A 26,107-nucleotide genomic window follows, 5' to 3' on the forward strand; every position below is an offset into this window, starting at 1 on the left:
GAGGAGCAGAAGGAGGGAGCTGGAGGCCGGACGCGTTCGCCAGCGGCGGCGGCGGCGGCAACGTGGAGTGAGCGGGCGGGTCGGCGCGCCGGCCGGGGAGTCGGCCCCCGCGCGCAGCTCCGGGAGCAGGATCCTCGCCGCCTCCCTGCGCGGCCTCCGCGGCCCGCGCCGGACCCGGCCGAGTCCCGGGCGCCGAGCGAAGCTCTCCCGCCTCCCCGCCGCGGGCCGGGCTCGCCCCCAGCGCGCGCACCCGGGCGCGCGCGCGCCCACACTCACACCACACACACTCACACGCGCACTCACACACACACTCACACACGTGTGCGCTCCTCCGCTCCGGAGCTGCTGCCGCTCCTGCTCTCAGCGCTGCAGTGGAAGGCAGGGCCGCGCCGCGCCGCTCCTTCTTGAAATATATAAATTGGAGCCGGCCGGCCTCGGCCGCCCCCCTGACAGCGCGGCCCGCGCCCCTCCCGCCGACGCGCCCGCTGCCAGCCCCGGGACCTTTTCATCTCTTCCCTTTTGGCCGGAGGAGCCGAGTTCAGATTCGCCACTCCGCACCCGAAACTGACACACTGAACTCCGTTTCCTCCTGCTAAATTTATTTCTGCCTAATAGCCACTCGTCTCTTTTTTCCGCCCCCCCTCCCCTCCATCTCGTCGCTCCAAGAAAACTTTTGCCGACTCCCTCAAGTGCAGGTTCCCCCTGCCCGTCGTGTATTAATATTTCCACTTGGGGAACGACGTTGCCTTTTCTTTTGAAAGGAATTCAAGCAAGATACCTTTTTCTCTCGGACATTGACTCTCGATTGTTTGCAAAAGTTTCGCATTAAAAAAAAACCTACCTGATCTGTACTTTGAGAGTTGCTAGGGTTTTTTTTTTTTTCTTTCTTTCTTTCTTACTTTTTGCTTAAAAGAAAAAAAATTTTTTTCCACCTTTAAAAAAATGCACTACTGTGTGTTGAGCGCGTTTCTGCTCCTGCATCTGGTCACGGTCGCGCTCAGCCTGTCTACCTGCAGCACGCTCGACATGGACCAGTTCATGCGCAAGAGGATCGAGGCGATCCGCGGGCAGATCCTGAGCAAGCTGAAGCTCACCAGCCCCCCAGAAGACTACCCCGAACCCGAGGAGGTCCCCCCGGAGGTGATCTCCATCTACAACAGCACCAGGGACTTGCTCCAGGAGAAGGCGAGCCGGAGGGCGGCCGCCTGCGAGCGCGAGCGGAGCGACGAGGAATACTACGCCAAGGAGGTTTACAAAATAGACATGCCGTCCTTCTTACCCTCGGAAAGTAAGTACCGCTCCTCGCTTCCATTCCCCGGGGCTTAGCGCTGCCCGAGGCTTCCAGAACCGCAGCCACTCCAGGGATAGCCCTGCCCTCTGGGGTCCCCGGCTCGCTCCTTCCCCTTCTCCGGTCCTCCGTCCCACCCACCACCTTGCCAGTTGTGTGCTTGAGAACATTAGGCTTTAAAACGTGGACTTGCGACTTTATTTTCTCCATTTCTTCCTCACCTCCCTCCCCCCATAACGCCCCCGTCCTTTATAAGGCGTTATTCTCGCTCTCTTTTTTTTCCTCTTCCCTGAAATTCTCGACTCGGCCACCGGCTAGGAGTCAGCCCTCCTCTGTCAAACTCCAGGCACTCCCCGGGGCCGAGTTAAACCGGGAAACCTCAGTGGGTTTGTTTTCTTTGCTCCGATTGGCCTGGAGCCCGCCGAACTGGGGCACGAAGGGTTAAAAAAAAAAAAAAAGTGGCTCAAAACGAGCCTCACCGGAAGGCGCCCCATTCGGTGCCGACCTATCAGCTGATTCCGCAAGCCTTCCCTATTGTCTCTAACTCCCCGAAAAATGTCAGCATCGCCAAGACGAAACCCGATCTGGCGACCCCTCCAAAAACCTACCTCCAACCCCTCAATTCGTGAATCTCTGACCTCGTCGGGGTGTTTACATCCCTCTGCCCCCGCCAAGGCGAGATCTTGTAACCACGTCCCCTTTTGATTTCACCTGGAATGGTAGAGAAGACAGCTTCGTTTCTGACTACGTTTAAAAGAGTTTTTCCTTCTTCTTTTTTTTTTTTTTTTTTCCAGAATCCTCTCAAACCTGCCTTCTTAAAATCGCCGGTGTAGCAAATCCCTTTTCTTAGGCGTTTATCGTTTTATCTTTCTCACTCTGGAGCTGGGTGTTCCCTGCCCTTTCATAGGCTTCCTGCAGTCACTTCGTTGCATTCCTGAATCTCAGCGTAGAAGACAGCCGATTTTTTTTTTTTTAAACTGGCTTCTCTGAGGGCAGTGTCCTCAAAACCAGCTGGCATACAGTAGCCGTGGAAGTGAAATGATTTATTGTTGGAGCTCCTTGGGGGGAAGGGAAAAGAGCAGTTAGCTTAGAATGATTTCCAAGTTCTTAAAAAAAAGAAGCACAGAAGCAGCATATATTGATACCTGAGAGGGTTAAATACCAGGAAGAAGAAAAAGAAAGAAAGAAAGAAAGAAAAAAAAAAAGCTCCGACTTTCGCGTATTCCAAATCCCAAGTCGTACACTTTTCATTGGTTGCCCATTTCTCTCCGCCCCTTTTCATGCCCTATATACTCTCTGGCTGCCTTTACAAAGTCTCTGTGTCTTGCCTACAGAGATAATATGGCCATCTTGGTAATTTTATCCTAGAGGTTCTAATTGCAGAGTGGTGCTTTTCTTTTTGAATATTTATATTTAGTTTGACAAGTCGTAGTTCCGGGACTTGCCATGTCTTGTATCTGATGGTCTCAGAATATCGGCTGACGTATACAACCCCAGTCTTCCTGGCGACCTCTGTTTTGCTGCAGGATCATCTCTTGTTTAAGAGCCGAGTTGAGATAGGAGATCCTGGCAAGGGGGTCGATTTTATTATTGTAATTATGGCACCATTCACCACAGTGGTGATTATATACACTCCATCTTGGTAATGCGGAGCGAGGGGAGGGGGGTAAGAGGGGTGGGAGAAAGGAAAGCTTTCTACCTGGGGTGGAGCCCTGGAGATATTAGGAAAGAAAGTTCATTGTAATTTAGTCCAAAATCTTTGAGATCCAACAGGGAGTTGAGTCAGTTTGCTTTCTCTAGCACGTGCGACGTTCTACTGGAATTTGGGCAGGCAGGCAGTTACGTTATGTAGAATCAGAACAAGGCAACCCTTCAGTGTTTACCTGCAACAGCTTTAATGAACTGCTGGTATTTTCATAACACAGAGGAGGTCTGATCTCTTCCTGAGATAGGTGTGGAGAGAGCAAGTTACCCAAGAGGGTATTCTTTCTTTCAAACCCTCTTCAGTCTCAAGAATTGAGATGATCCCACTCGGGATCATAATCATCACCAAACTGGGAAAATTCTCAGATTATTAGGATTTCAGAGGTTGGCATTAAAGATGGGTGTGTGGATTCCCTTCTGTTTCCATTCCTAGCTACCAAAGAAATTGAAAATCTCTGATCAGCACAGGATAAAATATACACTATCAGTTTTCCTACAAAGAATGCAGGCTTCTTAAAGCCTGAAAGGAAGTTTAGGAGCAGAAAGTCTTATTAACAGCAGATTTGATACTACTGTGCTAGGACTGTGCATCATTTTATAGAAAGTAGGTTAACTGATTTTGCAGCGCTTTCTGGTTATACTGGAATATAGAGAACCCTTCCAAAAAAAAAGGAAGAAAAGAGAAAAAAATCCCTCCACCATATTTTTTAAAGGGCAAATTGAAAGGACAGCATTGGCTTATATACCAAGTCTCCCCCTTTAGGACTGTTCCACCTAACTTTTAACTCGGTCCTCTCTGAAGCTGCTGTGGGGAGGGAGTGTGCCTGTCATTTCTCATAGGAAATCCGAGGAGGGTCACAAGCTCCAGGGATGGAGGCATGGGAAAGATCACTGGTTCATTTTTTACCACCAACTTATTAGCATTCAGGGAATGACTTCAACTCAAATATTACAAATATGCTCTAATTATACTCAATGAGCTATATATCATTACAGATTCTTGATAGTCCTTTGCATAACATTTTATACAGTTCAGACTAATATTTTTAGCAATGCAGAGTTTTAAAAGTAAAAATATAAGAGATATTGCATATGCCTTGAAGCATATTTTGTCTTAAATATTATCCTTGGACCAGTGTACTATATAAATACAGTAAATATGAATAGAACTGGCCAGGTGCCAATCTCCTAGGATGAATTTTAGTCAAGAAGGTATTTATAGGCTATAAATAATACTGTGTCAACATTTGAAGAAGGGTCTGATTAGTTTTGAATTTATTTGTATTGATCTTTTCACATGCTGTTAGTTTAAGGCTCAAAGTGGAGTTATACTATGGTTTACCCACACTTTACCCAGTGGGAATTAGTGGACTTCTCATCCTTTGACAATCCACTGGAACCTCAAGGCACATCTATTCCAAATACACTGTACTAGGCTTTAGAAATTTAGAAAGAGTAATTCCACTTAATGGAGTAAGAATCCAAATGATTAACAATTGAAGTATGTAGACACTTGGACAGTCAAAAAAGGAAAAAGGACGAGACAAAACTTTTTCCTTTCTTTGTTTCTCCTCTCTTTCCCATGTAACAAATTTCAGGCAGGTGTTGTGGTTCTTATTATGGTGATGTTACCGTTCTTGCTATTCCCACCCTCAGGGAATGTTTGGCAAAGTCTGGAGACATTTTTGGATGTCATGACTGGGGATGGAGAGGCCAGGGATTGCTGTTAACCACTCTAGAATGCACAGGACAGATCCTCTTCCCACTCTCAACCCCCTTACATGAAAAAATTATGAAATTCCCACTTGGAGAAGCCTGGTAACCCTGGGATTTATTTGGGATTGCTAAATTCTGCAGTAGCACCACCTCCAAAGTAATAACCTAAAAACAGAACATCTTTAGGATCAAAAGGACATTAACATGGAATAGACAGATAATCAGTAAGTTTTCTTAAGTAAGTTGGACTATGAATTTCACTCTTTTGTATGATATGTAGTATATTATGGTGGTCTTAAAGGGCTTCAATGAGAGGCATCAAAACTTCCCATTCATTTAGCCTGAGCAGTCATGTCACCCCACCCATCTGTAACTTCAGTCAGCAGCAGTAGGATGTTAGTTGGGGCAGAGAAAAAAGAAGTGTGGGATTATCTTGGATTTTCCTTGCAAGGAAAGTAAGCAGCTCATGTTCGGGAAGAGTCGAATCTCCAAGCTATGCAACGGAAGAAAGTAAATAATCATGTTGGTTTATTCTGTCATATTGAATTAGATAAACTCAACTGTACAGCAGGAGACATCATGATGAGGTTTCTTTTGTAATTGACTCACATAAATGCTAAACATTTAATACCAGGCAATCCCATTTTCTGTTTCCCCTGTAAATTGCCAAGTGAAATCATGGAACATAGACTGGACACAGTAGCAGCACTACGGTTTGGGGCAGGGGTGCACCTTAACATTCTATTCATGGGTATATCTTTTCTGTGTATATGTTGCTGGTGCTGGTGGTTTAGTCACTCAGTCCTGTCCGACTCTTGTGACCCCATGGACTGTAGCCCACCAGGCTCCTCTGTCCATGGGATTCTCCAGGCAAGAATACTGGAGTGGGTTACCATTTCCTTCTCCAACACATTGCTGGACTGTCAACCAATTGCCCAATGAAGAAAAATACTAGCAATTGCTAGAATATGGTAGTATTTTTGCTGGATAGTCAGGGATGATTTTTATTTCTTTTATTGAGCTATAGTTGATTTATAATATTGTGTTAGTTTTGGGTGTGTACAGCCAAATGATAGGGATTTCATTTTTGAAGATTCTCTGTGTGTGGATGTGTGAGAAAGAGACACAGAGATCAAAGACAGACTTGAACCTCTTCCCTAGACTTCCCTGATGACTGAGTTATTAACATACAGCAGACCAAGTTTTAATTCTCCCACTTGTATTGAATTGCACCATTGCTTGTACTAACTCTAGTGCCTAATTGTGGTCACATTTAGCTTAGGCCACGTTCTTCTCTTCCAGGGTTTCCTCTTCTCTTTCTTTTACTTTTCAAAGTCTGGGGAAAACCCTCAAAGAAATATACTGGTTAAAACTGAAGCAGTTGGGCCGTCTGTGTTGCCGGGGGAGGCTGCTCTCCTCTTCTGAGGAGTCCCTACCAATCGGACGGAGGCTGGGCTTTGTCAAGCTGGAGGAGTAGGTGGGGACCCGCTGACCTGGCAGAGGCTCCAGGAGCCAGCTGTGTCTCCACAGCGACCCCTGGGGTTTGCTCAAGGAACTGCACTTTTTGAATGCTGTCTTCTCCCTAGTGAAAAGTTGATGTAACCCAGGCACAACCTCTTTCATATAAAAAGATATGAAAGAATGACAGATCCTGTTTCCTAGAGGAAACTGAGATGTGAAAAAAGGGCTAATGACTCACTGTTGATCCCATATCAAATCTGGGTTAGAACAGAGGAGGTCACCGACTGCTGCCTTTGCCCGGAGATTACAGCACACGTCAGGCTGCATTTTTAGAAGGTTAGGGAAGAAGAGTGGAGAAGACTGCCCCTGAGGGAGATGTGCAAGCCGACCACCAAGGTAGGACTGGGGGGTCCTTCTCCCTCCCTGGTCCTACCCACCCCTTTACAAGTTCAGTATTAAGGGGTGTGTGTGTGTGTGTGTGTGTGTGTGTGTGCGCGTGCGTGCGCGACGCGCTCAGTCGTGTCTGACCCTTTACAACCCCATGGACTGTAGCCCTCCAGGTTCCTCTTCCCATAGGGTTTCCCAGGCAAGAATACTGGAGTGGGTTGCCATTGCCTTCTCCAGGGGAATCTTCCGGACCCAGGAATCGAAGCTGCATCTCATATGTCTCCTGCCTTGGCAGGGGATTCTTGGCCACTAGCGCCCTCTGGGAAGCCCAGTATTCAAGTGAGCAGGGCCAGGGAAGAGCTCTGGGAGCAGCTTCCTCAGCCTTCCTCATGGAGCACTTCCGGTCCTGCTCAGCCCTCCTCTTGCAGCACCTCCGGTGCTGAGGGACCCTGGAGAGAGGGTGTGGGTTTCCCAAATGTGCTCATTCTCCCCGTTTGCCGAAGGGTGGGTCTACTCTGCCCATGCTGAACAGCTTGATGAAACGTGCCTCTGGCCGAGATAAACAAAAGTTTCCACTGTCATTTTGAAACCATATGGTGTGCCTTGTCTTTTAATATTCTTTAAACAAGGATAGTTGTTAACCTAGGAATTCAGTGTCCTCCAGGTAGATCCACTTTAATCACATGCTAGGGACTCTTTGATGGGTTTGTTTAGACTGCAAAGCTTGCTTCCATCCTGTGTTTGAGAGAAATTCGAGTCACTCTGCGACCACAAGACGGTTTCGGTGGTTGTCACCGGTTTCGTTTCTTTTCTAACCTCCGGTAGATTAGAACGGTTCTGTGCTGTGACCACCGCCTTACTGCCAGACGGGCTTGGTGGCCTCAGCTCTTCATAAACTCTCCCCGTTGACCTCTTCCCCACAGGCTCTAGATTGCCTTCCTGTTCTCTCTCCTGGAATACCTGTGTGTAGGGTGGGGAACTTCATTGACCCACGCCTCTGTTTCTTCACTTGTAAAGATGAAGAAGATGCTGGCTTCCTAGAGTTGCAAAAGACTGACCACAACCTGTGTAAAGAAGTCCCACACCCTGCCTCTGGCACTTAGTGCACCTTCCTTGCAAGGTACCTATTAATCACTGATTCCCAAACACCATTGATTTTAAGGTATACCTTATTTTATGTGCCCTGAAGAAAGAAACATCACTGACAATTGACTATAACATGCCACTGGTTATGAGATATTAAAAAGATATTTTAGAGGTATTCTGATATGATTAAAAGTAACGCTCTGGGGACCACTCCCACCAGCCCAGGATGTCTCAGGACCTCCAGCTCATTCATTTCTTTGTAACTTTCCCTCAGAGGATCTGTTTCCATGGCTCACCTGGATTGGTCCTTGGGTGATTTTTGCCACCTAAGAGGGTGAGAACAGAGACTGGCAGGGCTGGTAATCTAGCAGGCCCATCACTGTCCAATCCTAATATAGGAAGGCCTTGAGAATTTTGGCTTTGTAGATAAGATCTCAGATATCTTAGATAATATCCAAGACCTTTCAGGGTCTGGTCCCTCCTCCTGCTCAGATCCCACCCCCAACTAAATCCTCCCATGAAAACTACACTCCAGCCAGATCACTCTCTTTGCCTTTACCCAAAGGGGCCATTTATTTTCCTGCCGTTAGACCTTTGTTTATGCTGTTTCTTCCACTTAGAGAGCCATCTTTTAACACCTTTAAGAATCCTTCGAGGTTAGGTGAGTGCCATCTCCTTGTGAAACCTTCTTTGATGTTCTTCATCATATTTAATTAGCTCTTCCTTTGCACTCTCACAGTACTGATACTCATCTCTATCTCAGCCTCTTTTCTTTTGCTGTAGGTAAAATTTAGCTGTGTCCTGACCTGTCTTCTTCATCTGTTAGTGACCTACCTCAGAACAAGAACCCACTTGGACTTAGCTATTGTCTTACAGCTTATGTTTTTGCTCAACCAATACTTAATAAATGAATGAGGGTTTCCCTTTAGAGAATAAGACTAAGTCACCAGAAGAAAGATCTATAAGTTGAAAGCATTAAGACCAGGAGATGTGGAGAAATGGAAATCTTACCTCCGTTGTCAGGGAAACCATGCCTGATGGATCTTGTTCCTATGCTCAAGGCAATACCAGGCCTTTCAGAACCACCCAGTTCCTGTTTCCAGTTTTGCAGATAAGAATGAAAATGATGGTGATAATGATGATGATGAAAGCTAACCCTCAGCGGGTACACACTATGTGCCAAGCGTAGTTTTAAATATTTCATATGTGTGCACTTATTTCACTCTCACAAGTAACCCTGTATAGTCCATACGAGTATTTTCCCTGTAACATCTGAGGACATGACTATAACTATTTCTATCAGCGATGTCTTATTGAAAGTCAGGCTTTTAGGTTTAAGTAATAGAAGCCCTAAATAGAGACCAGGAAATGGAGAGCATGACTTTTCCTGCCCTCTTGAAAAGTGACATAGAACATCCCTGAAGGGTGGTGACTTTCCTCTCCTGGCAGGAATTCTATTCCTAGAAGCTCTACATTCTTTCCCTCCAGAAGGCACTATATTTTTTAAACCTTTTCTACAGCCCTGGGTCTTTTTTATTGTCTTTAACACATTCTGCTTTTATCTCTGCAGGTAGTTGATACAAATATTGTGATCTCTCAAGGCTCCTGGTCTTCATCTTGAACTGTCATCATTTCTTTGCAAAACTTTTCTAAATTTGATTGATAGGAGATTCATCTTGTCTCTTGAAAATGGACTGGGTAAGGCAGGATGGTGTTGTCTAATGAGCACAGGCTTGAGAGCCAGACAGATCCAATCAGTAAAAGAAAGAGAATAAGTAAAGGGATCGCACCAGAACAGTCTCAGAGGCGGAAAGGGAAAAGGGAGCTTCAGAGACAAGCAGCCCTACTCCAGGCCGGTGGAAATTGTTAAAACGGGGTCTTGTCTGGGTGAGCCACCTGGCTGTCTCAGTGCAAGTTATTCAAACTGCCTCAGGGACATTTCAGTTGCTTCCTGCTGAGGGGTTTCCCAGGTGGAGCTAGTGGTAAAGAACCTGCCCTGCCAGGGCAGGAGACATAGACTCCGGTTTGATCCCTGGGTTGGGAAGATCCCCTGGAGGAGGAAATGGCAACCTATTCCAGTATTCTTGCCTGAAGAATTCCATGGACAGAGGAGCCTGGCAGCCTACAGTCCATTGGGGGCGCAAAGAGTCTGATACAACTGAAGTAACTTAGCACACACTGCTGAATTCAGATCTTGGCTCTGCCATCCGTGGCTTGGTGCCGGGGCTACAGCCCCAGTACTTAAGTTGATCTCAGTTTGTTCACTTGTTATGATGAAGACGAGCCCTGCCCCCTAGGATCATGGAGGATGGGTGATGGTGTGCAGAGAAATTCCCAGTGTAGCTACTTCTGGCACTTAATAGGCTTGCTTTGCAGGCAGTTATTATGCACTGAATCTGAAACACCACTGATTTCATAATGCACCATAATTTCATATGGATCCCTGGGTCGAGAAGATCCCCTGGAGTAGGAAATGGCAACCCAATCCAGTATTCTTGAAAATCCCATGGACAGAGGAGCCTGGCAGGCTATAGTCCTTGGGGTCACAGAGTCGGACATGCCTGAAGCGACAGTCCGTAATTTCATATGCCACTTAGAGCTCTCATGAATTGTAACATGCCATGGTTTCTAAGAGAGCATTGGGATTTTGGAGGTATTAAGTCACATTCATGTTTGTGGATTGGAAGAGTAGCAGTCCATGTGCATACAGCAGAGCGCTCTGTCCTAGAAACACATTGAAAATAAAATTAAGAGGGGGCATGATATCTGCCCTCAGGAAACGTTTCTATTTAGTAAACTTTCAGAGCCTCTGACTGGCAATTGCCACCTCTGGCACCAGAAACAGGAGGTCTGCATCCTGGAGTCCTCCCAGCTGAAGTGTCTTGCTGGGCTCAGTGCATTAATATCAGGGTTTACTTATTTGTTTATTTTTGACATCTCAGGGTGTTGCTAGTTGTTTCAAAGGGCCTGTGCATTTCTAGGGAAAATTTTTTTGAGATGATTTTAACTGATCTCTCTGAATATGCGTATGAGTTAAATAATACTCGCCTCTTTATCTTTCTGGGCCCTAAAGGCTGAAATCCAACAAAGGTTGGGGTGTGGATGGGGGTGGATGTTGTTCATAAAAGGCTAAGATGCCAAGGGGGCTTCTGGGCAGCTTGTCTCTGGGCCACGCTCGGCCCCTTCTCCCAGGTCCCTTGTCTCATCACCTCCCCTGGTGAGAGGCTCTGTTGAGAAGGTAGCCAGGATGTTTGAACCTCATCTCACTTTCATGACCAGGAACCAGCCACAGCGGTTTCTTCACTGCCAGGCAATTTATTTATTTATTAATTATTATTTTCTGATATTTTTAAATACTTTAAAAAAATGCAGACCATTTTTAAAGGTTTTATTGAATTGGTTACAGTATTACTTCTTCTTTTTTTTTTCCTAAGTTCTGGATTTTTGGCCACGAGGCATGTGAGATCTTAGCTCTCTGACCAGGCACCCGACCCGCAACCCCTGCATTAGAAGGCAAAGTCTTAACCACCAGACTGCTGGGGAAGTCCCAGGCAATTCAACAGACTTCAGCAACAAAATGCCATTACAGGGTAGAAGTCTCCCAGAGGAGGATGGGTGGGAAGAAGGGGAGAGGGTGGTGAGAAGTTGCTGCAAAGGGTTTGAAGAGGAAATGAAAACTGAGGAGGTGTTGTCCGAGAGGACAGGCCACACTCGGGCAGGAGCAGCTGTCAATAGAGTAAGATGCTCTCTGAGTGACGTAGCATCCTGGCTTTCCTGGAGCAACCGAGTAAAACCACTTCATTGGTGTGAGAGGACACTGCTGTCCAAAGGGAACCAAGTTTACTGGGCTTAGGGTCTGTTAGGGGGCTTCCCTGGTGACTCAGTGGTAAAGAATCTGCCTGCAACCCAGGAGACCCTGGGTTGAGGAGATCCCTGGGTTGGGAAGGTCCCCTGGAGGATGGCATGGCAACCCACTCTATTATTCTTGCCTGGAGAATTCCATGGACAGAGAAGCCTGGTGGGCTACAGTCCATGGGGTCACACAGAGGTGGACACAAGTGAAGCCACTAAGCAGAGTGGCAGGGGCTGTTGGAAGGAGGGAATGCCTTCTGGTGCCCACAAAGCTCTTCTCTGTGGACCAACCCTATCCCTTCCTTCTCAGAAATGAGCCTTTGGACTTGGTTCTGCCTGATAAGCCAGAAATGTGGGGCTTAGATGTCCCCTTTAATCACAACAACTTGAGGAACTTAAAGCAAATGGAAAATGCTTTCTGGATGTTGCAAAGCCCAGACCTTCTGAAAATAGTTCGGATCCATTTCCAGCTTCCTCAGGCAGCTGTTTGCTCTCACACTGGCATGTGGGATGCATCTCTGTCCACAGAGAGAGTGTGGCTCTTCCTTCAGGCCTTCGTCCTCTCGGCCTCCACGTGGGTCATTAGGAAGCAGGACGTTCCTGAGGAAGAGACATGGTGTTTCGGAAAGGAGGGTCACGAGGCAACCATGAGCCCAAGTAACACTCGGACTGGTTTTTTGGAGATATTAGTTTCAGAAAGCACTGTAGCATCTTTCCAGCCTCAAGGAGAAAAAAGAAAAATGTTGTGACTTTGACCTCGGCTCAGTTCATTTGGCTTTCCCTATCTAACCCACACCACACTGACAGATTCCACATCTGTCTTGACGAGCGTGTTCACAAATAACTGCTCATTCATAACTTCAAGCTGTTGTCACGGCCCTTGTTTGTTACTCCAGCATGTGAATGAGAAGGCAGAGTCTGGTTTTAAGAGAGACGCTGAGCTCAGAGGAAGAACTGTCTAAACGAGGAGACAGTAGTTTTTCATGCATTTTAAGGTCACTAAAACATATTATTGCACATAAATGGGAATTTTCTAAGAACTATACCCTGAGTTTTGGAGTCATTTTAGTATTGGGAATTCAATACTTCTTAGACCAAATTCAACTAAGGTTCTTCTCTCTAGATCAAATGTAGCAGTAACTTTATTACTGCTTCCATTGGTGGAGGGCTTTCTTACAGGATTATTTATTTCCCTATCTGGGCTCCCCAGGTGGCTCAGTGGTAAAAAAATATCTGCCTGCCAGTGTAGGAAACCTAGGTTCAATCCCTGGGTTGGATGATCCCTTGGAGAAGGGCATGGCAACCCACTCCAGTGTTCTTGCCTGGAGAATCCCATGGACAGAGGAGTCTTGCAGGCTACAGCCCATGGAGTTGCAACGAGTCGGACACGACTTAGTGACTGAGCACCCAGCGCATTCCCCTATCCACTGGCTTTATCTCGTTTTCACTTTTGTTTCGACAACTAAATGACTATGCCATTGAAGTGATTCTTTCCTTATAATAAACTCCTATCATTAAGTTGCTAGCTGAGAAAGTCCAACAAAAAGAAAGAAAAATAGGTGGGTGACTTAACTCTGATTTGACTTTAGAAGGAGGAAAAAAAAAAAAGAAAATCACGGACTGAGGACATGTCTTTACAGAAGATGGATGATTTAGTAAAGGAATTGCCTGCTTGGAAGTCTGTCAGGGCTTTCTGGAAGAAGGGTTTCCACATCCAAGCTTGCAACTTAGCATCTGGTTCCGGAAGTTAAGGAGAGAGAAACAGAGCTTTTACCCAGAAATAGCTGGGCAGAACCAAAGGAGAACGATGGCTATTACCTAAGGTTCTCAGACAGCGGTTCTCACTCAAGCTTTAGGTTGTTAAGTATGTTGGTGGCGTTTGCTGTTCATATGTGTGAACTCAGTCCTGAATGGCCACTATTTCACCTACTGTGCTTTTTACCTCTGTGGAATGAGGTGGCAGCCGCTGGTTTGTCCTGGAGCAAGATATATTTCAGAAGAATTCCGCTGTCAGAAAGCATCATCAGCAACAATGAAGCTGTGTGCATAGGGCCTGGTCTAGTTTCATTAATTTTTTGGCAGTTGTACCTGGATTCTAGAAAGAGGGTCTTGAGCCAGACTGACCCCGAATCATAAGATGTTGGGGATCAGCAGTTTGTAAGAAACCTTTGCTGGGAATCCTCTGAGAGGAGTAGAAACTCGCTGTCATCTCGTGCTGGGAGAGATAACGGTGCCCACTTCTGGAACTGCTGTCATCATGAGAGAGATATCTGCGTGGAGGATGTTTGTGTGGAGGCTGGGGAGGGGTGGAGGCAGGGACTAATGTGATGTGGAGTTTACTGCCGCATTTTTGCTGCTTCTGCTAAGTCACTCAGACGTGCCCGACTCTTTGTGACCCTATGGAGCCTGCCAGGCTCCTCTGCCCGTGGGATTCTCCAGGCAAGAATACTAGAGTCAGTTGCCATGCCCTCCTCTAGAGGATCTTCCTGGCCCAGGGAAGGAACCTGAGTCTCTTGCATCTCTTGCAATGGCAGGCGGGTTCTTAATCACTAGCCCCACTTGGGAAGCCCATTTGCAGTGATATTTAATTCTGCTTGAGATGTCATTGCAGCAAGAATGTCTTTCTTTCTGGCTAAGAGACACTTTCACGCTACATAAAAAGACTGATTACCCAGAACAGAGAACCCTTATGAGAGGATTGTGATCTACCTGATTGGGTTGTTTGGAGGACAAATGAACTTTTTGTAAAAGGCCTTTCTAACCTCTAGATCACAAGGGCTATACTAGTGTTTCTGGAATTCTGCCAAGCAAAAGGATCTCCTGGAGTGCTGGGTGTGGATTCCAGGGACTTTGTCTCCTATCCTCCATCCAAATTATTATTCAATAGTTTTTTTTTTTTTTCTTGGCCATGTCTCGTAGCTTGAGGGATTTTAGTTCCCCACCAGGGATCTAACCGGGGTCCTCAGCAGTGAGGGCACATTGTCCTAACCACTGAACCACCAGGGAGTTACCAAGATAATTATTCTTTAATTTCAAGGTGAGATCCAAGTAGGTAGCTCAGAAGCACCCTCTGGAAGCCTTGTGTGTTTAGGTTTGTTTGCTTTATTTCTTAGTTGTGTCATCACAGCTAAAAAGGAGTTCTAGCACTTTTATAGTTAGCTTCATTGTCTTTTAGTTATTTTGTAAATTACTCATGCAAAATTTTAGTTCCAGGACTGTTTTTATCTTCTGACTTACCTGAGCCATGCTCCCCCATTATCCATGAGTATACCCAGGGACTGCTAAAAATGATTGTATCTCTAAGACTATTCATGTCTCAGATTTTCCCTAGGGTTTCACATTTTAGAAAGCATTTCATATGGACCTCAAAACTTATTAACAGAAAAAGTTTACCTGTATCTAGTGTGACTTCAAACACATAGGTCTTGAAAATTGATTAAAAAAAACCCAACTAACAGTTACTTTCTTTGGCATAAATCACCCTTATTTGCATCACTTATCTTTGGCATAAATCACCCTTATTTGCATCACTTATATCTCCATCTGATTTGTGGTCTTAACTTCTGAGGCCCTGGATCAATACCAGACCACCCTTTTCTTTATGGAGGTGGTTTAGTCGCTCAGTCATGTCCGACTCTTTGCAACCCCATAGTCTGTAGCCTGCCAGGCTCCTCTGTCCATGGGATTTTTTCAGGCAAGAATACTGGAGTTGCCATTTCCTTTTCCAGGGGCATCTTCTCCACCCAGGGATCGAACCCGTGATTCTTCCATTGCAGGCAGGTTCTTTAATAACTGAGCCACCAGTGAAACTCACCCTGTTCTTTGGCCCTGCTTAAAAACAAAACAAAATAAACAAAAAGGGGAGGGGAGGAAGGAAAGCATTTTAATACTGTAGCTTGATAGCAGAGCGAGAGTAAACCAAAGGTGCCTACTTGAGGACTGCTTGTTGGAAATGACAGATGACGACAGTTAGCTTGCCCTGTTCTCTCATAGACTTCCTTTGACCCTGGTGATCAGGGGTGAGTTCAGGGATCTGGATTCCATTAACAGAATCAGTATCCCTCTGCAGCACCACACAGCCACTGGCCTGAAGAAGGTGCTATTTCCCAGGAAAAGGAGTGAAATCCCCCCAGAAACGCACAGGGCCCTCGTGTGAAGAGAACGTGCTGCTGACCCAGCCACGCTCTGCATGCCCTGCCTGTCTCTGGTTCTGTTCCTTGAGATTTTTATCGCAGAGAGCTTTCAGCATCTCTTTTTAGAGGTCAGATCTGAATGAGAAGACATCGTGTGCCTTGCTGATCTTGTGACACAGTTTCTACCCTGTCTGTAGCTTCCTATCTTTGCTGACGGGTGATGGGAGGGATTTTTCTCTCAGGGAGGGTGTAGAGAGGGCTCTGAAAATAAACACCGTGGTTGCTTGTGGGTGAGAACGTGTGTGAGCAGATGTCAGCTGGTAGCAGCGTATGGTGGCGACGTGAGAGCAACATGTTACCGAGGCCTGGGTGTTGGGCCTTCATCTTCCTAGCCATCCAGGCCGAGCACCTCCCACATCTCAATTAAAGAGGGTTTTGACTGGAAGCTGTAATCCCCACAAGTGTGAAAATGTGTCCCTGGGATCTTGTTAGGGGGCTGCATGCTGGAGGTGGTAAGTTATAGGGCATGGAAAAAAGTTTTCCTTATCTGCTTTAGAATTGAGACAGAAACATAAAAATCTGGCAAAAAAAAAAAAAAAAAAAGAGAGAGAGAGGGGAGGGGGAAGTCCATAAGACCTGTGTGTTTTGTCCAAAGAAATCTTCAAGTCAGGTATGAATAGTGGCCATGCTTTTAGAAGACATATCCTAGGTGAATGGAGGTGCATGGATTTTAAATTGGTATAAGGAGCTGGGAAGGAAGTCTGTTCATACAGACCTGGAAGGCCATCGGGGATTCACCTATCAAACAAGTTAGATAACTGGTATTATTATATCCCCAAGCACCTTTTATTTGTGAGTTTCTTTTAAATATCCCATTTCAATAAACCCTCAGGAATAGCATGATGTCAGTTTCATTTTATAGCAACAGAGGCTTAGGTGCATCAAGGCATTTGTTCAGATTCCAGGAGACTGATGACAGAGCAGGGGTGTCCATCCACATCATCTCATGCAAAAATCTGACATTTAGTATGCATACAAGATGTTTAAAGAAGGCAGAGTTCAGAATTTCAGGATGTCACAAAGTATCATGGAAGATGCATGTAATCCATTCCAAGGAGGCCTAGGTTTTTAAATTATCACTAAGCAGCCCTAAACCAGTATATACTTGAATTTTTGATCACTGATGTAGGAGTTTTCATGTGTAAGTTAGAAATGATAACAGGTGGTTTTAAGAAAACTGAAATTGAGGCCAACCAAATGAAAATCAGAGTTTTATTCTTAAGAGGGAGTCTGTCTTTTGTTCAAAAGGTCAGGGCCTTTCCTAGTCATCTTTAATATAAGTCAAGTATTTATGTGACTGTTTCAGTATATAAATTGTACATTGTTATTTTAACACTAGAATGTGTTAAGGGGAACACTAAATTCAGGAGCCTGATTGCTGGTTAAAGCATGCCAAAAGATCTGGGGTGAGAATCCACAATCCCCCAGACTTGCTTACCCCGTAGTCCCCTGGCCCTGAATAGTGGGGCCCTTCTGTTTCTGGGGGAATGATAAATACATGCATTGCGTCCCTCTTCTGCATTGAATCTTTGTATAGCTCTGTATAGGCATCTCCTCAGTAAAATAGCTAATGACTGTGCTTTTTAAAACTCCTAGCTGTCTGCCCAGTTGTTACAACACCCTCTGGCTCAGTGGGCAGCTTGTGCTCCAGACAGTCCCAGGTTTTCTGTGGGTACCTTGGTGAGTACACTCGTCTGCTTTATATACCTCATTTGGCGTAGTGGTAGCCAGCCCATCTTTAGTGTTTGTCTCCTGGGTGGGGCGGGGGGACTTGTCAGAGGCAAAAGAGAAGTCTGAAGTGCAACCTCGTAGCTGGACAATCACACAGGTGCCCCCCGATCTTGTCGTCAGAGTGTCTATCAGAAAAACTCATGAATGCTTTGAAGTGCTATGATGACTTGATTCTAATACGGGGGAGGATGGATTGCGGGTCTATGAGATGTGTGATCCAGGGCTTCCCAAATGACTTGATAGATTGATCTCTTGACTCCCTGGGAGGATGCTCTGGGCGGGGGGGTGGGGAAGGGGGGGGGCGTGGATTGTATGGCCAGAATGTCAAGGGTTCCTTTTTTTGGTCTCTTATTTGAACCTGTGTTCTTATTTCTGACACACAGCAATGGCTCAATGAATGTTTCTGGTACTGAACTGAAAGGGAAGAAGGAGATTTTTCTCTCCTTTGAAGTTCTACAGGGAGGACAATGGGAAATGTATGCTGATCATTGTGGCCTTCATACGGTCATTAATGGGTTGTTTGTGGCCTTCATACGGGTTGCATGACAGAATGGGATGATCATGGTCAAGGCTTCAGTTGGCTGAACCTGAGAGCTTGCCACTGTGCCCTGACCCTCAGGACAAGTGCAGGCCCCTCAGAGCCTAACCCCGTGTGATAGGCTGGGGTGGAGTCGGGGGGTTGGTCACCAAAGCGGGAGGGCTCACCCCGTTCTGATTTGGAACATTAATGAATCAGCCAGCTTTTATTGAGTGCCATCTTTTATCATCTGCTGAGCCATGAGACCACAGCAAAGAACAGGTCTTAGGTGATGGTGACACTCAAACACTCTGGCCCAGGTGGTACCCTGATCCATGCTCAAGAAGGGAGGAAATGGACCTACTGTCCTGGCATTGGTTCCCTCTACACTTTTGAGGCCCCGAGGAAGCATGAATTATATGGATTCTAAATTCAAGTGGAGATCCCAAATAAGGACAGGAGAAATGTTTTTATTTCCCCAATAGAGGTCTTCACTCCCTGGGTTATCCTGCTGTGCACTTTACCGCTCCTAATTATGAAAGTGTTAGTCACTCAGTCGTGCTCGATTTTTTGCGACCCCATGAACTGCAGCCCATCAGGCTCCTCTGTCCATGGGATTTTCCAGGCAAGAATACTGGAGTGGGTTGCCATTTCCTTCTCCAGAGGATCTTCCCGACCCAGGAGTCAAGCCTGGATCTCCTGCACTGCAAGCAGATTCTTTACCAACTGAGCTACTAACCTTGCTCCTTGGGAATCAAGGAATCAAGAAATGAAATAGTCTGTTTACAGTAACCTAAGCTGGGCTTTCCTCAAAAACAAAACTGATTCCATTGAGAATCTATATTTATTTGAGTACAGAAGGCCTCAGAATGGCTAGAAGCTGCCATGTAAATAAAAAGAGTGAATGGCTTCATCCATACTTTTTAAGTTCCCGTTTGTAAGGCAGATTGTATTTGGTGTGCCATCTCTAAACTTGTATTTTATTGTACTGTCTAAACCAAGGAGTTACCTGTCTGCTTTCTGTTTGTTTGTTTCGCCAGCTTGTTGGAAAAGACAAGGGAAAAGGATGAGAGAAGGAAAACGAGTGTTGAATTCCAGCCGCCCCACCCGCCCCCATGTCCCGGGTACTGAAGGCCTGTCATCCCTATTCTCCCCACGTTGGTTGGCTGGTGAGGGTGGGATGGAATCCTCATCTTTGAGGGAACTCTGGCTTGGAGAGGTGACTACCTTGTCCTCAGTCATCAAACTAGCAAAGAGAATAGAAGCTAATCCTGAATTCAGGTCTGGCCCTCATGCCTCCACCACATCACAGAGACCCCAGACATTTTTTTTTTTTTTTTTTTTGGCTTTTCTTTTGTTTCCCTTGGGAATCCCATCCCATTAGTTTTTATAATTCTCTTACCTACCACTTTGGATTCATTTCCTTTTCATCTTTTCCTCATAGTAAACAAAGGGAGAGGTCTCCCCTTCCACTTGGCCTCGGACACTCCTTCTCACTTGGGTTTATTTTCGGTCATTTAATGGCTGCAAGCTTCCCCCTTTCTTTGGTGGAAAAACATTGGAAGCCCACCCTGCCTCTCCTGAGTCTGGGAAAATCAGGAGTGTCTCAGAGGGTGAGGCTGGGGAAAGAGATCCCTGTTCAGTGGGAGGCCCTCCTGCCCCACCCAGCTTCCTGCCTGGGAGTCAAGCCTGCAGACCCTTCCAGACCTTCCATGCAAGACTGCTGAGCAGTGGGGCTCTGCAAATTTTTTTTTTTTTTTTTTTTTTGGTCTCTGTTCTTAGAAATAGTAATTGAGTAAAAATGTAAGTGAGCCGATGCCAGGGGGCAGGCGTCCAGGGTCAGGGTGAATTTCTCCATGCTGACTGTGATTCTGAACACTCGTTAAGTGGAGGCTGGCTGGTGCCAAGCGGCTTGAGGGTCATCCCTGTCACCTTGTGTGAACTGCTTCTCCATTCCAAGGAGATGCTGGGAGTGGCCGCAGGGAGTCGGCGGGGTGGGGGGACCTGTGGCGCCTCTGGCTTTCCTCCCTCCCTCTCTAACCTGGGTGTAGTTATCACCACGTGTCCTGACACCCATGCTTGGACTGGCAGTGCTGATGCCTCCTCAGTTTTACATCAGATCCCCTGGAGGAAGCCTGTGTGGCCCCGCCTTGTAGCCTGTGTGGCCCTCCTCGTAGCCTGTGTGGCCGCTACATCATTTCCCCCTCGCCCCCCCTCCCCTTTAAGTTCACTCTCCTCCAAAATGTAGGTTGAGATGAGCTTAGCCCGCCTGTAGGTTTTTCTTCTAATATAGACAAGTCCAGGAGATAAGCAGTCCAGATGGTCTCTCCAGGAAGGAATGGGTTAAGAGTCACGAAGGCAAATCCAGCTCTGTTTGTTCTTTAAGTATTTGCTGAGCGTGATGCCTTTCATTAGCTTGGTTCAGATTTAAGGATGGGCTTCTCAGAGTGTGACCTGCATTTTTTGTACATTCCGAAGGGTCATCAAAAGCAGATTCCCGGGCCTGTCTTGAGTCAGAGTCCCTGGGGTGGGTGGAACCCAAGGAGTCTGTACCTTTGAAAGGCAGTGCAGGTGCACCAGTCCCCACTAACCTGATGCAGTGGAGGCTCTTATTCTGCCGGTCTGTTTACTCCAGGTCCTTCAGCCTGAAGGATTCAGATCTAGCAGGGCCTCTGTTTGATCAGCTGGTCCCGCAAGTGTGAGACCCCGAATCCATAGCATGACCACGTTTTCACCCTGTGCTCTCTATGTCCCCCAGTGCATACAATGATCGAGTTAGGTCCGTGGTTAATCATGCTGATCACACATCACCCCTGCTTACCACTCACCACAGAGGGGCTGTGAATGTGCAGGCAGATGACCACGTGGCGGCGGGTGGATGCCTCGTTGGGAGGTTATGCACACGAGTGGATGCCTCCCTGTGAGGCTGGATTGGGCAGCGCAGTTTCAAAACAAATGTATAATGTGCAAGTGATGTACAATTTATAATGCCGTAGCCGATGTATAATGTTTAGTTCGCTGAGGTAGTGTTTGGTCAAAGCACCGCTGACCTCTTCATGGCCTGAAATCTGTTCTGAGACATTCCATGGGGTAAGGATCTCGCCAACAATGGAATGTAAACTCTACTCACTCAGCACAACTCAGTTCCAAGTAACTGAAGTTTTCTCTTTCCAACTAGTGTTTTGGTTTTTTTTTTTTTTTTCAACCGGAGGTATTCGAGCAGGTGAAAATCTGACCTAGATATTAAATAGAAAAAGTTAATAATAAATGACTTGGTATTTTCTTTGTGCAACCTAGATCTCCTGTGATTTTGATGTTGTTTTAGAACCATCCAGTATTTTGAAGCCAACCACACAATATGGTTATTCTATAACTACTGTAGTGTTTTTGACGATCAAGATAGAGAAATAGCCAGCTCTTCTACATGCTGAACCAAAAAAAGCGTATTTTTTTAAAATAAACATGCCCAGGAATTGTCTTTGTGCCCCGAGTGATTTCTCTGTTATTTCTACCAGTTTGAGAGCTAGGTTGTTTGCTCTGTGGTGAAGAGTAAATATACCAGTGAACTAACACCAGGGGAAGAGGCACTAACTACCGTGGTCACTTTATAGCTGCCCTTGGATCACGCTGGTCAGGCTTAATAACCACTGGAAAACAGGAAGTTTAAAGTCTTAATACCAGAAGAACTCTCATCGCTTTGCAGATTTAAACAATGGGAATAAGCATTTTTCTATTGAAGCAGGAAGAGTGACTAGTCGTATTCATTCTGCTTCCCAGCAAGCCTTCCATTAAAAAGGTCTCTACGTGCACCACAAATATAGATCTAGTTGTAAGATAGATGTCTAATGCATGCAAAGATCATAGGAAGACGAAGGTAAACACGAGACATCCTTACGATCGTCATTCACTCCACAGGGTTCATTGTCGCAATGTACTAGGTATCCATGTAGGCACTAGCGATGCCATCAGTGAATAAAACAGAAAACTTTGCCCTTGGGGAGCTTCACATTTTGGAGGAAGAAGATAGACAATTAATTAAAAAGATGAGAATGGTAGAATATGATCAATGTGATAGGACAGAAAATCAGAGCAACTTTGGGGAGTGGGGAGGTGAGTTGCAATTTGATCAGAAGTATCCTAGGAGATGAGATTAGAGAGATAATGACAGATGGGTCAGGTGGGGACTTGGAGGCCATTGCCAAGTCTGTGGGTTTTCCTCTGAATCAAATGGGGAGAAGGGCAGTTTTAGCCAAGGGGTTCTGCAGCAAAATGAAGGACAGTGACCAAGGCAAGAGCAGGAAGTCCAGTGAGCTGGTCTTGGCAATGCACTGGGAAGGCACTCAGCCCAAGGAAGTTCCAACAACTAGGAACTTCAACAAGACCTTCCTTGTGCTGAGTTCATTCTTTAACAGATAATTTGATAGGCAGGTCACAGATGGGTTCTGTATATAGAATATGTTTTTGTTTGTTTGTTTGTTTTAAATGGACACTCCTGAATTACTGGCAACCCACCCCCTTCCTTTCTGGAAAGAAGCTATCTTTGCACCTTCTGTGTATGCAAATAACCTCTTGGGTCTCCCATCTTGTGCTGACAAGTGTGGAATGGCAGCTGCTGGAGGCTGTTCTTATTGGACTGCTTAGTCACAGCCACCCTCGATTCATGCCCAGGAACACAAGACAGTAAACTCATAGGTGACCACGGTTGGCCTCCGAGAATGACAAGCTGTCTCTTCCTGTAGGAAGTGGAAAGTCAGACTTGGAAGGCTCTTTGGATCTGTCCAGCTGTGCCTTGTACGTTTGCCTAAACTTTGAAATGAGGTCATAAGCCAGGGAATGTGTAAAACTATGTCTCTTATCAGTCAAAAAGCATTCCTGTTGGACCAGAGTTTGTGTTCCCATTTTTAAGTTTTGAGCAGCAAGACTTTACACTGGGATGTTGGTTTGATTCCTTCATCCATGTCTATAAGACACGTCAATCGTGTCTTCTGCATTCAGATGCTGTGTGAGCTCTGCCCGTGGATGGAGTAATAGAACACAGATCCTGACTTCAGGAGCCTTTGACTTGGGGAGGAGCTCAGGCCGACCAAACCAGCCCAACCAAACTGAGAAGCTAACACCATGTGGTTGATTATAAGTAAGGGTCTGAGAGGTCAGAAGAATCGATGAGCTTGATCTAGACAGGTCAAGGAAGCCTTCTTAGGGGGAGCTGGTATTTGCTGCTTGAAAAGATGGCCTTTGGGAGGATAGTTTGGCAGTCAGTCAGTAGCACTAGGAAGTTTTCAGCTTTCAGGAAGGGGAAGATTTGCCCTTTCATGTTTTCTCCCTCTTTGAGCTCGCATGACTACTGTCTTGATGAATCATGAAACAGCAGAAGCACTTACTGTATTCTTTGAAAAATTGAATGTATACCTCAGGAGACCCGCTATGAAATAGTGAGGCTGGAGAACAGGGCAAAATTGTTGTATCAGGTATCTGGTGTTTTTTTTTTTTTTTTTAATTTTGGTTCTTTTTACTCTTTGCTTGAAACAACTTTGGATTAAAATATTTTCTTCTCTTTAACTTTTTAAATTTTAACATGAAAATAGTCACATTGAGGTATCTGTTATTCAGAAGACATAATGGACCCGTGGTGTACAAAGGCCATTATACAGCCCAAAGTCATTAGCTCTTCTTTCCCTGTCTCAAAGGCACATCACAAAGGTTGATCCCTCACTTATATCCTATGGATTCTATGACATCTTTTGTTGTGGGATCCAGGCTGAGGGAGCAGCGTCTAACCTGGGCATGCTGACCTCCTGGCTGGGCCGCAGGAGATGTACAGTTATCCACAGCTACATTCCAGTGGCCATCATGACTTCAGTAGGGCAAGAAGGGGCACAAGAAAAGGATCTGTTTGGCAGTGGGTCTAGAAGAGAGGAGTTTGACCAAATGGTATAGTCTACCGTAGTGTAAGTGGAGGCGTTGGGGAAAAGAAAAGGATTTCACCCATGTTAAAAACTTGCTATGTTGTTGGTATGGCATGGTTGGATCCACACTTTTGCTTTGTCCATGGAATTATAAGGAGCTTTATAATGGATATTTGCTGAATACTTAGTCAGTTGGCTTTATAAGACAGACATCAATTTCCTTCTGCTTCACTTTTATGGTTATTTTTAAAGTCTTTGTTGAATTTGTTACAATATTGCTTCTGCTTTATGTTTTGGGTTTTTGGCTATGGGGCATGTGGGATCTTAACTCCCTGACCACGGATGGAACCCATATCCCTGCCTTGGAAGGCAAAGTCTTAACCACTGGACCGCCAGGGAAGTCCCCTTCATTTTTATATACAACTTATTCCTCCAACCAAAACAAGTTTGTTTGGTGTCAGAGGCACAGTTGGTAGTACTAGATTTAGGAAGCAAGTCCTGATATGTTCTGTGAAATTTATGTGTGTCAGGGAAACTCAGGCTTACCTCCAAAACATGTACTCACCTCTCTTCGCCTTAGGGTCTCAGGTTGCCAGTATGTTCCCGACATGCCCAGCAGTATCTGGTAAATGTTCTTCACAATCCAGGTTAAGTTTCTATGAGACTGTAAGTCTGAAGATGCTTAGCTGTAGCTAGACGTACCATGACTCTCCTATTTCTTATCTCTTTTTATGAGTTCCATGCCAATTGAATGAGTTAAACATTGGGTACCATGTGGCTCCCTCAAATTCTGTCTAACCTGAGCCTTAGTCTCCTGACAGTAACCAGTGAGGTCAATGGCTTAGTTTCAGGCTCCCTCCTGCTGTATCCAGTGAGAACACTGCAGAATGACCCCACCTGGCATGAGGCATCTCCTGTGCCCCTCTCAACCCAGGGGCAGCCATCCATCTGCTCTGAACGCCCCTGAGCATGCTGGGTAAATCCCTGCTTGCAAGTTCCCCATCATCTCGGCAGCCTATTCTTAGTAGCAGCAGATGCTGAGCATCTCCATCCTGCTTTTGGGGTCAGCAGTGGGAAAGAGCAGAAAAAAATGAAAGCATTGTTTTGCACATGGCTGGACATCTGTATTTCTGAATTGCCCTGTTGTGTGGATGATGCAACTGCTGGAGCTGTTTTGCTGAATGTGAACTTTGTCCACCAACTGGACTCTAAATTGGTTTTGGATCCTTGTGAAATCTAAACGGTCAGACCATATTTTTCTAATCTTCAGCTGGACTGTATCTTCACTCTGAAGTGGAGCTGATTCGTTTCTGCTCACATCCACCGCAGGGGTTGCCTCTCTGTTTTTCTGCTCTGCGTTGCTTGTTTTCTCAAGGCTGCTACTTACCTCGTCCATTGTGTGTATTCAGGAGAGCAGGAGGGCAGCTCCCTGTGGCCACTGTGGCTTCAGGGATGGTTTACTCAAGTGTTATTGTTAGGGAGAGAGCTGACTGGTTTTCAGAAACTGACCAGGGGAAGCGTCAGGACCAGCTCACCCACAGGTATGCTGGTACCATGGCAAAAACTTGGGCTTGGACTTCAGATAGCAGAGCACTCAGATCCTTTACTGGAAGTGCTGACCCTCAGGGCTGTGGTCTCTACTTGGGTGCTCTGCTACTGAGATTCTCAACTTCACTGTGTATAATATAAAAAACATAAACTCAGACTGGGGTCCACCTTCAGAAATTCAGATTTGGTTGGTCTGGGCTGGGAGCTGGCATCTTTAGTTTCAAAAAGCTTCCCAGGGCATTCTGATGTGCAGCCAGATTTGAGAATCTCTGTTTTGGGAGTTTATGTAACATTTGCTACTGTGATTTTTGTCTAGCTATCCATGTCCTGTTATGAATTTCTGCATGAATTTCTGCATGAAAAAAAGGCAAAGATCTAGGTGGGGTGTTAATAAATGAAGAGGCTGGATCCTGGCTTTAGTGATAAGAAAATGAATAATAATGATATTGATCACTGTTAGTTATTGCATACTTATGTTAGGCACTGCACTAATCTTTATATTAGCCCTATAGGATAAACAGGGCTTCCCTGGTAGCTCATCTTATAAAGAATCTGCCTGTAATGCAGGAGACCCCACTTCAATTCCTGGTCAGTTCTTGGGCTTCCCTGGTGACTCAGATGGTAAAAAATCTCCCGGCAATGCAGAAGACCTGGGTTCGATCCATGACTTTGGAAGATCCCTTAGAGGAGGGCGTGGCAACCCACTCCAGTATTCTTG

At 45.8% G+C, this 26,107-nt stretch overlaps 1 protein-coding gene across 2 annotated transcripts in view; it reads left to right on the top strand.

Annotated features, from left to right (window-relative positions):
• The window catches only part of TGFB2 (transforming growth factor beta 2), a 92,812-nt gene continuing 66,977 nt past the window's right edge, over positions 273-26,107 (top strand). Inside the window, exons 1-2 of one of the 2 annotated variants that reach the window (XM_018060159.1) lie at positions 273-1,288; positions 17,284-17,367. In XM_018060159.1, the coding sequence (XP_017915648.1) occupies positions 943-1,288; positions 17,284-17,367 (430 nt within the window). In that variant the 5' untranslated portion in view covers positions 273-942. The remainder of the gene's footprint in view (positions 1,289-17,283; positions 17,368-26,107) is intronic. The other variant, XM_018060160.1, reaches the window with a different exon arrangement.

This window comes from Capra hircus, chromosome 16 (genome assembly GCF_001704415.2).
Source record: "Capra hircus breed San Clemente chromosome 16, ASM170441v1, whole genome shotgun sequence".
Lineage (NCBI taxonomy): Eukaryota > Metazoa > Chordata > Mammalia > Artiodactyla > Bovidae > Capra > Capra hircus.